Below are 14,902 nucleotides of genomic sequence, written 5' to 3'. Positions count from 1 at the left end.
GTGATCTCTGAGTGGTGAGATAAGTTCTAACCCGAACTTGAGTGCAATTAAGATAGGAGGATGGTATAGTCATGTTCGACTTGTGTGGAGTAGTCCTTAACAAGTTGGCTTGAGATCCATTTGCTTAGTGAAAACCCTTTTGGATTTGGAAATGTAACACAAGTATTTATGGTTAGGCATTACTATCTCTAATTTGGGGTCCGAGTAGCTGAGGACCATAGAACATTTACCCCCTCTTGGCCTATTTAGGACGTAGTGCGGAGACTGTTCAAGTGTAGACTTGATAACAGTTGTTATGCAATACTACACTCAGACGAGTTTCTCTTGAGAATATTATGGGTCGATGAGTCAATCATCTTAACCTGTAATATCCGATAGATAGAATTAAGACTCTGAGAACTTTTTAGAACATGATCAAGGCTCAAGTATGACTTGAAACTGATAAAGGTCGTTGAATAGTGATTTCAACATAATAGAGGAGCAAGATGGTTGATAGATAAATTGACATCACCATAATTTCAAGGATATGATTTATTGTGTCATTGTCTTTTATCTTCTTCAATCTTGTGGTGTATTTGTCTTTACTTTCACTAAATGATTATGTTAGTTTAGGGCATTTATTTTTATTATCATTGTTTGTATTTCTACCATACACTTTAATTAGTTGTCTGAATTGTTCCCGTAGTCTATCACTCAAGGAAATAAAACTATGACTAATTTGTGGTTTAAACACAGAATGACAGTAACATTGTTCATAGAAAAAAGAGTGATGTTCTTTCAAAATAACTTTAGAGTTGCATTTGTTCTTCTCATCATGACTTGTAAGCAAAATTAGAGGACAATATATTAAAGAAAAAATTAAATAAATATCATATGAGCTTGGATCAAGTCTTCAACACCAACAAAGTTAACATGTATTCATATTTTTACTGTACTTTAAGAGTAGTTAACATGAATTTGTTACCTTTAGATATAAGTAGTTATTGTTTTTATCTTTCATAGTGAATTTTTTTTTCAACTACTACTGTATATCCACATCTTTTTGAGTATAAGAAACCATTGCCATGCAAAACAGACTTCTTAACATGATTGGCATCTTCTTCATGTCCATATCTATATGTTTCTTATTTGCAAACGACTTCTAATGTCATTGGCATGTTCCACAATCTTCTGAATAAATTCATATTCATACCTGCAAAGTACAATTCAGTTATTTATTTATGCACAGTTTTGAATTTCTTTGGTAAAAGAATACATCAAAGTTCAATTTGATTATCAAGTTTTCACAAAACCAAGTTGTGACATAGAACTCAAACTCTAACAAAATTAAAACAAAACTTAAGCAACAAAATCTTTCAGGTCCAAATTTCATGTTACTAAATCATGCTTAAATTGACAGGTTATAAAGAAGGGCAAATTTCATTTTTTAACAATTCTCAAACCTTCAAAAAGGATGAAAATTATTGAACAAAGTAAACAGAAGTATATTACATACCCGATTGAATAAGCCATTCCGGACAAATTACACACTTCACCTAAAGCTGACTTCCATTTTTGTACTCTCTCAGAATCAACTCCAAATATATTTTCATGTCGAGCCATGTCTTTTCCATAACATTTTCTCATATTTCTGATATCAGATGGCTCCACTTTGTAAAAGATTGGCCAAACCAATTGCTTCTTCAATTTCTTACACTCGAGAATCTTGACAAGCTCATCCAGACACCGCGTCGAATTTGCATAGTTTTCAGATAAAACAATAATGGAAAGCCTCGACGCTTCAATGACATTTAGCAGAGATGGTGAAGTTTGGTCCCCCGTCTGCAATCCTCCATCATCCATAAAGGTCTTGAATCCCCCTTGACATAAAGATTGATAAAGAGAACCTGTAAACGCGTAACGCGTATCTTCTCCTCGAAAACTAAGAAAAATTTTCCATTTAGCCATTGAATGTTTGAGACTATCTAGTGATGCTTTCCATTCATCAATTGGTTTATTTCTTAAGGAAGATGCCACATCTTTAATTAATCTAGGCACACCTTCACATTCAAAAGCAACTTCACGTGCGACATTCAATAAGTCGGGCGAGGAGGAGCACTCCTCGTCATGAATGCCCGAATGTTTTTCAAACAAAGTCCAAGCCTCCTCTTTAGATAAGGGATCAAGTTGAACATCCCTTTGACAGTACATCAAATCACAATCTTGTTGGCAACGTGCGGTCACAAGGATCTTGCATCGATTACTTTTACAAGGAACACCAAAATCTTCTGGATCAAACTTTACTTGAACATCATCAAAAATAACTAGAATCGGACGAATCATACTTTCTATTGTGGAGAATATACTTCTTGCTCTTCCGGCGTCAGTGTTTTTATCGAATCTTATATCCAACGAATCAGCAATCTCCTCTTGCATTGTTCTGATATTTATGTTTTGCGACACAGTGGCGAATACAACTTTAGAAAACATCTTTAAAAACTTAACTTTCTCCCCCATTGCTTTCACCAATGTTGTTTTACCAGATCCCTGCCTACCGTATAATCCAATGATAGAACAATTATCATCTCGCAGTGCCACTAAAAGTTGATCTGAAGCCTTTTCTCTAGACTTAAAACTAACAATATTTCCTGAAGAGAAGTGCTCTAAACTTGGAATCGGAATCAGAATCGAAAACGGTTGAAAATCGCATTTCATATTGAATGTTGTTATTTTTTTCAGCAGTTTCCTAAATCCATTCCATTGTCGTCTTCTTACTTGTAAAGTGAGATTCTCCACCTCTGGTATGAGTATGTCTGCTTCTTTTAGCCACAGAAAAACATCATCACTGACCATATCAGTTTTATATTGTATATTAAGTTAAACAAAATTAAAAATAGAGTTGTTATCATGAATTTAAATGAATGAAAGGAATTAGAACTCACCCATGTTGCAGTAGATCAGAAAGCTTCAAGCCAGAAAGTAAACAGCAAATTGTGAAGTGAAATATATAAGAACACGTAATAATAATAATGATGATGATGAAGAGATGAAGTGATTCATTATATAGTAAGAAGCTTCGTTTTGTTAACAATAAGGTTATTCAAAATAAAATAAGTTGACTCTAAGAACCTTCCACTAAGGCCAAAGTCTACACTGTTGTTCATGGAAGAAAATTATTACACGCATATCCAAACTTGATAAAATAATTAAACTATTCTTTTATGTTTATGGTCAACATTTTTCCAACACGTTTTGAGTTGCCTTTATGGAAATTGCATTTTCTAGGAAATCTCAAGTTAGATCATTCATTTAAATTTTACATTTTTTTAAATAATGATTTGAGGATGGCAAATATTAGGAATGAAAATGTTTTCACAGTTGGGAGGCAAGAGATATAGGCCTCACATTCAAGCGGTAGATAGACTGTTGTTCTTAACACCAGCTATGCATCACAGACGACTAGTAGTTTTTCACTCTCACATTTTAAGGTTTTCCACGTTTAAATATAAATATTTTTTTTGCTTTTATTTATTCAATTTGCTACTATATATTTGTTGATCATCTTCATAAATTTTTGTAAATTTTTGTATTTTTAGGCTTAAAGAGTGCAGTGCCCGCGGGCTTTCCCCGCCCCGCCCTCACTTTTTTGTGGGGCGGGTATAAGTTTTAGGCCCACATCCTCAACTATGACTGCCCTGCCCCGCCCCGTTTTTTGCGGGCTTTTGCGGGGCGGGCCTAAACGGGGCGGGCATGCCCGTTTGCCACCCCTACTCGAACCTCCTATAGATGTTTCTAGTGGGAAAGCTATATCATCTAGCTCTGAGTCAGAGTATGACGCAGCTGGATTTGAAGCTCATCTTGACCTTAAGTCCTCAAAATTTTCATCTGGCATCAATTCTATTCCTGATATTCACATCCAAGTGTTCTCACCTTTAGTCCAATCCTCTCATCAAACATCTTCTATTTCTGAAGCAGAACATGCAATTCTTGTCCAACCAGAAATCACCCTTCCATTAGAAACCCATCAATCATCTCAACCTTCACCCTCAATATCCCATTTGATAGAACCTAGTCCTATTCAGAATTAACCTTTAGATCAAGGTGTATCTGAACTCCAGATTAGAGTTGAACAAGTAGTTCAGGATCTATCTCTAGTTCAAATTTCTTATGAATCTACAGTTGAGTCTGAACAGATTCGTTTTGACCTCTTTCACCCTGAAATCTCTATAAATCCACCTTACCTTTCAAACCATTCATCTGAACTCGGACCCTCCAATTCAAACACCTCATCCCTATCTCAATCTGTCAAAACTAACATGGGTGTAATCATAAACATTCTCTTGGATAAAATATAAAGAGTCTGATCGATGAGAGACCTTTTGCATATGACCCAGTAGCATATGTTGTTAGCTGGGAGTCTCTCAAGACATTTGTTGCATCAGTGGTTCAGAATCTGAAGGAAGTCACTTCAGAGTCTGTTCCCTCATCTTGTTCTAGGCAAGATCTTTTGGAGGAAAATCTGGCTTCTGTCATTACTGCTCAACAAGCTATGATTGTCAAACAAGTTGAAATGGATAAGTGGATGAAGTCTATGGATGTCAGGCAAGGCATCATGGGTGCATACCTAAGGGGGATTTTGGATCTTCTGAAGAAACCCTAAGTTTTAGGATATGAACTATTTTTTGTTGTCTTGTTAAATTGTTTCCTTTTATAAAAACTTGTCTCTTTTTCTCTATCTATTTTGCATGTCTTGTTATTTTGCTTACTTATGTTTTTTTTTCATTAAGCTATATTTATCTGGGAATTATTATCATTCTTCTGATAAATATTTGATAATATCTTTACTTGGTTATATTTTGGATGAATGAGTTTTTCAGGTAATTTCTTGATGTTTAAATGTATTCAAAGGAAAATCAAATCACTCGGAGTCAATATAATTGCAAAAAGGAGATTTTTTTTCATAATCCGGAAGGATTACAATACTCATCCGAACAATAACCCATTGTGGCTATATAATCCTCACAATCAGGCACCCACTCCTCACTTGCTTCATCGGAGTCATAAAAGAACATCCTTTTAAGCACTCTTTTCTTCTTTTTCTTAAGCTTTTTCTTGTTCTTCTTTGGCTTCCTAACCCTTAATTCATTTCTTGTGGTGGTTGACCCAGTTGGTTGGGTCTCCTCAATAGCTTTTTGCTGGTGTGAGATTGTGACCTCCTATGAAACAGTGCTCACTGTCTTCTTTGATGGAGAACTAATTTTTTATGAAGGAAGAAGAAGAGTTGGATCAAAAGATGAGAAATATGTCTCTGATAGTGTGCTTTTATAGAGGAAATTGTGTGTCTTGAATGTTGCAATAAGGAGATAAAACATATGTTCACTTAATGCTTGTGTAAGACCCCAATTTTGACCCTAAGATCCCTCATGCAATCTCATCATATGCATTAGCATTGGGAGCATACCTTGGCATCCTTCTTACCCCTCTTTCATTAGGTTTGTTTTGAGAGAGATCACCAAGCACTATGTGATTGTATCATACTTGTATATTATCATTTTACTAATCAAAATACCAAAAATATGTCTTTGCATTTGCCTAACTCTTTGTAGGTAGGGCATGATCCTCATTGATCTATAAAGTTGATACCTAGGGTTTAAGAGCCTCATGGCTAATAACACAACCAAGGATTGGTACACAATGTTTCTAAGCATCATATATGAGTCCCAATGATCTTTACATGTTGTTCTGGTCAAGATTTCTTCAGGAGTTTGGAGTTGGTTTACCTTGGAAATCCTAGTTTGTCTGGGTATCATAAGTAACTTCCTCAACAAGCCTCTTCACCAAATGATCAAATTTATCAAGTGACACTTCAAAATTCATCATATTATGCATATATGATCTACAATGAGCCTAAAAAGTCAAGAGAATTGCAAGTTAGCAAGTTGGTTGATGGTGGTTGGCCAGATGAATTCATCTGATCAAAACTGGGTCTCCCTAGACCCTATCTCCTACAATTTTCACCATATGAAAATTATTACAAGAGAAAAATTACTCTAAATGACATTCCAAACAACTTTAATGTTTAGGTCTAGAGATAAGTTTGCTTGGAAAGTCATTTTCTATGTTGAAACATTATAGGTCATTTTGTCTAAACCCTAATTTGAAAGTCAACTTCCCAAGGCCATAACTTGCTCAATTTTTATGAGATGAAAGATTTACAAGTTGAACAATCAAATTCAAGGTTTCTAATTCAACTTTTATGTTTGTAGTGAAAGCTAAATCAACTTGAGCATGTGATACGAGGATACATTATAGGTCATTTTGGACCAATACCATTGAACAAGTGATTTTACTCAACTTCAAAAATGCATAATTCTATCATTATAAATCTAAATGATGTCACATTGGTGACCATTTTTAATGTTTTTGAAAGAGCTACAACTTTTATGAAGACACTTTTCTCATTTGGAGCTCACATAAAAAGTTAAGCAAGGTAGAATATTGAAGTATATGACTTGACACTTAGAAAAATTTTCAACATGTTGAAACTTCCAAACTTCCACCTCAAAATTCACCTTGATCCAAGTTCCAAATGGAAAAGTGTTCAACATAAGAGTTGTTCCCCTTGATCTAAGCTTTCCAAAGAGTCCTAATTCATTCATTTTGGACTAAGTTTGATATGGCTACACATGGTGTTAACAAGCATGCATCATTGGTGAAAATAAAAAGTTCAAATGATCACATAACATTGTCTTGCCATTCAAGCTTCATTCCAACCTCATTTTAGTTGTATTTGGACCTAATTGGATTGCTTCATGGGCCTGTACATGCCCATGCAAGCTTGTGCATGACATTGCCAATTTTGGAAGAAACTTCAAGTGTGCAAATAAGACTTCCATTTGCTATAAATAGGGACCCTATAAGCTCATTTGAAAGGATCCTTACACGCCAACTTTTCCCCCTCTCTTTAAACCCTCACAATTCAAAGGAAAACCTGATAATTTTCACTTGAAAATTGAGTTTGAATCTCACTGTTTGGAGATTCAAAAACTCCAGGATCCAAAGCTTCTTTCCATTCCTAATCCACTTCTGCAAGTCATTGGAGCAAGATCAAACAAGAATTGAAGCAAGGAAGAGCAAGTTCTGCACAACATTGAAGGTATTTTCTAGAATTTTTCTTCTCTTCGATTCTCACTCAATTCTCATCAATTCTCTTGGATCTTTGGTTGTCTGAAGTCCTACCAATATAGGCAAGAAGATTGAGTTACTTTGAGGTCAAATCGAAGCAACTCAGTTGACACACCTCAAAATTCAAGTCCTCATATCTTTCTATATATTTGGAGTTAGTTAAAATTGAGGTTAGATTCGTGCTCTATGTCATTTTCTCTTTCAGATCATGTCCTCTTTTTTTATTTTGATCATGGTGATGACTGAATCAGTCCGACGAGGTTCGCCTGAGAAGGTGACCGACCATTTGCTCCGGCAGCGAGGTGGCAAGGTTCTGAACCATTGGTTCAGTTTAAGTTGTTTTAATCTCACGCGTTAGTTTGGATTACCACTTGTGTTACACATTGACTCATGACTATGGTGGAAAGCGCGCTAGCAACCACTTGATCTGTCACCTCAATTAATGAGGGAGATCAAGTGATCCACGTTTTTTGTATTTTCTGATTTTCATTTTATTCCTTTGATTTTCATTAATTCATATTAATTTTAATATTGATCCAAAAAATATGAGAGTTTCACCAATTTTTTTAAAATAAAATCCTCTTTCATATTTTAAATTAAAATTATTTTTTGGATCATTATTAATATTTTTCATGATTTAATTGATTTTGTGAATATTTTTAATTGTTTAAAAATACTTTTAAGTTTCCAAAAATTCTGAAAAAATTTCTCCAATGTCCTTTGACCTTGTTTGACCTATGATAAATCTCATGACCATTTCTTTGGTGTTTTGATGAGGTTTTAGGAATTTGACAAACCATATTTAATTTAATGCATTACTTTTAGTATTTTAAAATTGAATGAATGCCAAATAATTGTGTTGAGCCATTTTGATTGACTTTGTAAGTTTGAATTGTGTTGTTGGGCCTTGGTCAATATTGATTTGACTTTCTTAGGTTAAGATCATTGAATTTAGGGGATTGATGGAATGTACATTCCATCTTCCAAAATAAATGGATGATCTTAATTTGGTAAAAGTCCTCCCTTGTCCAATTTAATTTTGACCCATCTCCCATCCCTCTTCATCTCATTCCCCTTATTTATGCATCCATGTCATGGACCCATGATATCTCTATATCCTAAGGCTAGTTGATTGCAAAATCAACATAAGTATGGATGAGATTAGGCCACCACTTTTGCATATTCTTTTTGTGTGTGGTATCTTTCATGAGCATAGTCCATTATACCGTGTCTCTAACATGCATTAACACCAAAATTCTATTGCCCGGCCTCAAATAGTTGTGACTTCTACATAAGTCCAATTACGATTGCTTAACATAGCGCTAAATTTTGACACAAAAGGCATATCATTCTAGTTAGTGAGATTGTAAGTCTCCCCATTTCATGGTATTTTATGGAAACTTGGCCTTTTTTCCTTCCTTTGGAAGATGTATTGGTTTAAGGATTCATGCTTGTGATAAGTGGGTTGAGTGTTCTCCAAAGAATGACTTAAAATAAAAGCAAAAGCAAAAGCAATACTAACTTCTAACTCATTAACAACTAACATTTAGTTTCAAGTCATTTACTTTAATGCACTTTACTTTTAAGCCTTATTCATTTTCCATTATTCATATCATTCTAATTGTTTATGTTAATGTCATTTTCACTTTGTCCACTTGGACCATATTGCGTGATATATCTTATTTGTGTATATTGTGTTTGTTTGTGTGGTCTTGGATCATTAATGTACATAATAAGAACAAAAACCCTAAAAAATATCTTGTGTGGACTGTTGGTTTGATATGAGACAATTGGACTTAGAATTTAGGCAACATTCTCTATGCAAAGTACTTGGCCAATGTCAACTTTTATGAAACCAAGTGCTTGCAATTTGAAACTTCATTTGATACATCATTGAAGATCCATTTGAGTTCATCTGCAACATGATCATTGTGAAGCTGTTATTTTGAACCTGTGATTTGTGGAATTCATCTGCTACATGGGCAAATTGGAAGAAGAGCATGGAGTTGCTAAGCTTGGATGTGACTATCTTTATTTGATGCATTGCTCTTCAAGTTGATATATTGTGCATTGTTTGTTGCTTGATTCTAACTTCCAAGGAAATTTGGGTTTCTATATGACATTCTTGTCTTTTGGATTGCAGCTCAATGGTCAGATCTTTTCAACTCTCAACTTTTAAATTTGTGCTTAGGATTAGCATCTTCATCTCCTCCCCACTTCTTTAATTTCAAAATCTCTCCCTCCCCCCTTTTTAAAATCTTCTTTGTTTGTGTCTGTTTTTTCTAAACTTAGACCATATTGCAAATTAGAAACTTTGGCCTTATGCCATTGGATTTTTAAACTTTTTTTCTTAATCAAACTTGTAAATAGACTTAATTATACTTTACTTAAAATTTTCAAAAGCCAAAAAGAACTAACTCATTCAAACCATTTTAAGCTTTTGTGCCTTTCAAACTTAAATTTTTTGTTAAAAAACAATGCATCCACTTTAAAATTTATACCACGAACTACGAGGTTTTGATCCCTCATTTTATGTTGGTACGTAGGCATAAGTCCGAAGGTCTTGTCAAACACAAAAATATAATTAATGAATTATTTTCTCATCCTTTCATTCTATTTGTTTGTAAACATCATTTTGTACAAAATACATATGCACACAAAAAAAAGGGCTCCCTTGGAGTACCTAGGACACTTTGGGTGCTAACACCTTCCCTCTGTGTAACCAACCCCATTACCTGAAATCTCTGTCATTTTATTAGTTTTGATTTGAAAACTTCTTATTTTTGAGTTTTGTTCGTACTTTTTCCTTTTCCCTTGGAAACAATAAAAGTGCGGTGGCGACTCTGATTTTATTGATGTCTTGCTTATCCATAGTTTGATGATCATGAATTTACCGCTACAAAAATTAAGTGGCGACTCTGTTGGGGAGTAGTCTCTAGTGGGTTTAACCTACTTTTTTGTGTGTATATAATTGTATATAATTGATGTGTGTATATTTGTTTGTATGATATAATCAGCTTGTTATGTTTGGTGATCTCTGAGTGGTGAGATAAGTTCTAACCCGAACGTGAGTGCAATTAAGATAGGAGGATGGTATAGTCATGTTCGACTTGTATAAAGTAGTCTTTAACAAGTTGGCTTGAGATCCATTTGGTTAGTGGAGACCCTTTTGGATTTAGAAATGTCACACAAGTATTTGTGGTTAGGCATTATTATCTCTAATTTGGGGTCCGAGTAGCTGAGGACCGTTACCCCCTCTTGGCCTATTAAGGACGTAGTGCGGAGACTGTTCAAGTGTAGACTTGATAACGGTTGTTATGCGATACTACACTTAGACGAGTTTCTCTTGAGAATATTATGGGTCGATGAGTCAGTCATCTTAACCTATAATATCCGCTAGATGGAATTAAGACTCTGAGAATTTTTTAGAACATGATCAAGGCTCAAGTATGACTTGAAACTGGTAAATGTCGTTGAATAGTGATTTCAACATAATAGAGGAGCAAGATGGTTGATGGGTAAATTGACATCACCATAATTGCATTGTCTTTTATCTTCTTCAATCTTGTGGTGTATTTGTCTTTACTTTCACTAAGTCATTGTGTTAGTTTTGGGCATTTATTTTTATTATCATTGTTGTTTGTATTTCTACCATACACTTTAATTAGTTGTCTGAATTGTTCCCGTAGTCTATCACTCAAGGAAATAAAACTATGACTAATTTGTGGTTTAAACACAGAATGACAGTAACATTGTTCATAGAAAAAAGAGTGATGTTCTTTCAAAATAACTTTAGAGTTGCATTTGTTCTTCTAATCATGACTTGTAAGCAAAGTTAGAGGACAATATATTAAAGAAAAAATTAAATAAATATCATATGAGCTTGGATCAAGTCTTCAACACCAACAAAGTTAAAATGTATTCATATTTTTACTGTACTTTAAGAGTAGTTAACATGAATTTGTTACCTTTAGATATAAGTAGTTATTGTTTTTATCTTTCATAGTGAATTTTTTTTTCAACTACTACTGTATATCCACATCTTTTTGAGTATAAGAAACCATTGCCATGCAAAACAGACTTCTTAACATGATTGGCATCTTCTTCATGTCCATATCTATATGTTTCTTATTTGCAAACGACTTCTAATGTCATTGGCATGTTCCACAATCTTCTGAATAAATTCATATTCATACCTGCAAAGTACAATTCAGTTATTTATTTATGCACAGTTTTGAATTTCTTTGGTAAAAGAATACATCAAAGTTCAATTTGATTATCAAGTTTTCACAAAACCAAGTTGTGACATAGAACTCAAACTCTAACAAAATTAAAACAAAACTTAAGCAACAAAATCTTTCAGGTCCAAATTTCATGTTACTAAATCATGCTTAAATTGACAGGTTATAAAGAAGGGCAAATTTCATTTTTTAACAATTCTCAAACCTTCAAAAAGGATGAAAATTATTGAACAAAGTAAACAGAAGTATATTACATACCCGATTGAATAAGCCATTCCGGACAAATTACACACTTCAACTAAAGCTGACTTCCATTTTTGTACTCTCTCAGAATCATTTCCAAATCTATTTTCATGTCGAGCCATGTCTTTTCCATAACATTTTCTCATATGTCTGATATCAGATGGATCCACTTTATAAAAGATTGGCCAAACCAATTGATTCTTCAATTTCTTACACTCGAGAATTTTGACAAGCTCATCCAGACACCACGTCGAATTTGCATAGTTTTCAGATAAAACAATAATGGAAAGCCTCGACGCTTCAATGGCATTTAGAAGAGATGGTGAAATTTGGTCTCCCGTCTCCAATCCTCCATCATCCATAAAGGTCTTGAATCCCCCTTGACGTAAAGATTGATAAAGAGAACCTGTAAACGCGTAACGCGTATCTTCTCCTCGAAAACTAAGAAAAATTTGCCATTTAGCCATTGAATGTTTGAGACTATCTAGTGATGCTTTCCATTCATCAATGGGTTTATTTCTTAAGGAAGATGCCACATCTTTAATTAATCTAGGCACACCTTCACATTCAAAAGCAACTTCACGTGCGACATTCGATAAGTCGGGCGAGGAGGAGCAGTCCTCGTCATGAATGCCCGAATGTTTTTCAAACAAAATCCAAGCCTCCTCTTTAGATAAGGGATCAAGTTGAACATCCCTTTGACAGTACATCAAATCACATTCTTGTTGGCAACGTGCGGTCACAAGGATCTTGCATCGATTACTTTTACAAGGAACACCAACATCTTCTGGATCAAATTTTACTTGAACATCATCAAAAATAACTAGAATCGGACGAATCATACTTTCTATTGTGGAGAATATTCTTCTTGCTCTTCCGGCTTCACTGTTTTTATCGAACCTTATATCCAACGAATCAGCAATTTCCTCTTGCATTGTTCTGATATTTAAGTTTTGCGACACAGTGGCGAATACAACTTTAGAAAACATCTTTAAAAACTTAACTTTCTCCCCCATTGCTTTCACCAATGTTGTTTTACCAGATCCCTGCCTACCGTATAATCCAATGATAGAAGAATTATCATCTTGCAGTGCCACTAAAAGTTGATCTGAAGCCTTTTCTCTAGACTTAAAACTAACAATATTTCCTGAAGAGAAGTGCTCTAAACTTGGAATCGGAATCGAAAACGGTTGAAAATCGCATTTCATATTGAGTGTTGTAATTTTTTTGAGCAGTTTCCTAAATTCATTCCATTGTCGTCTTCTTACTTGTAAAGTGAGATTCTCCACCTCTGGTATGAGTATGTCTGCTTCTTTTAGCCACAGAAAAACATCATCACTGACCATATCAGTTTTATGATCAGTTGCTTCGAGTCTTACTCGCACAAGATCTCGATTTGAAATCAACCTCTTCTTTTCCGTTTCTACATCCTTAAAGACTTCACCAATCCAATTAGATACATATTTGTTTTCATTAACTTCCTGGTACACCATCCTTATCGCCCTACCAAACATAGGAACGGCCATTCGAAGAACGCTATAGTTAATATTTCCTGCTGCAAAATGTTATCATATAGTTTTCAATATCGTATATTAAGTTAAACAAAATTAAAAATAGAGTTGTTATCATGAATTTAAATAAAAGAAAGGAATTGGAACTCACCCATGTTGCAGTAGATCAGAAAGCTTCAAACCAGAAAGTAAACAGCAAATTGTGAAGTGAGATATATGAATTGAAATTAAAACAAGTAATAATAATAATAATAATGATGATGATGAAGAGATGAAGTGATTCAAAATAAAATACATTGACTCTAAAACCTTCCACTAAGACCAAAGTCTACACTGTTGTTCATGGAAGAAAATTATTGCACGGATATCCAAACTTCATAAAATAATTAAATTATTCTTTTATATTTATGGTCAACATTTTTCCAACACGTTTTGAGTTACCTTTATGGAAATTGCATTTTCTAGGAAATCTCAAGTTAGATCATTCATTTAAATTTTACAATTTTTTTTTTAATAATGAGTTGAGGATGGCAATATTAGGAATGAAAATCTTTTCACAGTTCGGAGCCAAGAGATATGGGCCCACACTGAAGCGGTAGGTAGACTGTTGTTGTTAACACCAGCTATGCATCACAGACGACTGGTAGTTTTTCACTCTCATATTTTAAGGTTTTCCACGTTTAAATATAAATTTTTTTTTTATGTTTTTATTTATTCAATTTGCTACCATATATTTGTCCATTCTCATAAATTCTTATAAGTTTGAGAAATTTTATTTTTGTTGCGTATTAATATGTTATTGTATGGTATTTCCCATCACATTGTGAAATATCACTAACGAGAGTTTTGTGTCACATTCATTTCAAGCATCTCAATTTCTAGTAGGATGGTTAAAAAATCCAAAAATTGAATCTATCTGTTAAACCGAACTGAATTGAAGTTAAAATAATTGAACTGTTATGTTTGATTAATGAACCAAATCATATTACACAAACACTTTTAGAACCGAATCGAGATTGAAACCAAACCCAAAACCGAAATTAAAAGACCGAACCGAAACTGAAAGTAAAAAATACTCTATTAATTAAGTTGCAAATTGTGATATTCATCCTATGTGCTTTAGCTAACTTGTATGAACATGTTTGAGTTTTAGAGATTTCTTAGCACAATGAGAGAAGTTGATCAAGGTGCACTAATTATAGCATCAAGCATACAAATTATTTTGGGATTTAGTCAAATATGGGCTATTTGTTCTAGGCCAGTCTATCTTTTAAAGTCAAAGAGTAAAGATTATATAACTACGTAGTATCAAATATGAAATCATTTATGTCCTTAAAGAGAATGAAATTTCTGGCCATCCATAAGGCCCAACATGTTGGTAACCAAAAGAGACAAAAAAAAAAAGGGTCATTAAACCTTTTCTCCATTCAAGAGCAAAACAGAGATACATGATCAGATCAGCTAAGGAAGTATTCCTAGCCATCACCGGAATGCCAAGCCATGAACACACACCATGCCAAACTTCTTGGCTAGTAGAACAATCCAAAAAGAGATGAGATGCATCTTCTTCGTGAGAAAAACAAAAAGGGCCAACTGAATTGTGAAAGTCCTCTATGATTCCTCGCCTAAGCAGTTGGGACCTAGTAGGAAGCCATTAAGCAACAGTCTCCAGCAAAAAGTTTGATATTTGCAAAACCTCCTAAGCATTCTGCAAACGGCTTCAACACATCCCCCAAGGACCTA

At 34.2% G+C, this 14,902-nt stretch overlaps 1 protein-coding gene and 1 pseudogene across 1 annotated transcript; both read right to left on the bottom strand.

Annotated features, from left to right (window-relative positions):
• Positions 1-891: 891 nt before the first annotated feature.
• On the bottom strand, positions 892-3,079 carry LOC127117701 (disease resistance protein UNI-like; annotated as a pseudogene).
• A 7,980-nt stretch (positions 3,080-11,059) lies between these two features.
• Positions 11,060-13,659, bottom strand: LOC127117700 (probable disease resistance protein At1g52660). The gene is made up of 3 exons (XM_051047793.1): positions 13,311-13,659; positions 11,664-13,203; positions 11,060-11,360 (listed from the first exon to the last, which is right to left on the bottom strand). The coding sequence occupies exons 1-3, from the start codon at positions 13,312-13,314 to the stop codon at positions 11,282-11,284; spliced, it is 1,623 nt and encodes a 540-aa protein (XP_050903750.1). The 5' UTR covers positions 13,315-13,659; the 3' UTR covers positions 11,060-11,281.
• Between the last annotated feature and the right edge of the window lie 1,243 nt (positions 13,660-14,902).

Source organism: Lathyrus oleraceus, chromosome 2 (genome assembly GCF_024323335.1).
Source record: "Lathyrus oleraceus cultivar Zhongwan6 chromosome 2, CAAS_Psat_ZW6_1.0, whole genome shotgun sequence".
Lineage (NCBI taxonomy): Eukaryota > Viridiplantae > Streptophyta > Magnoliopsida > Fabales > Fabaceae > Lathyrus > Lathyrus oleraceus.
The sequence above is the reverse complement of the archived record's forward strand: the minus strand, read 5'-3'. Positions and strand labels throughout refer to the sequence as shown.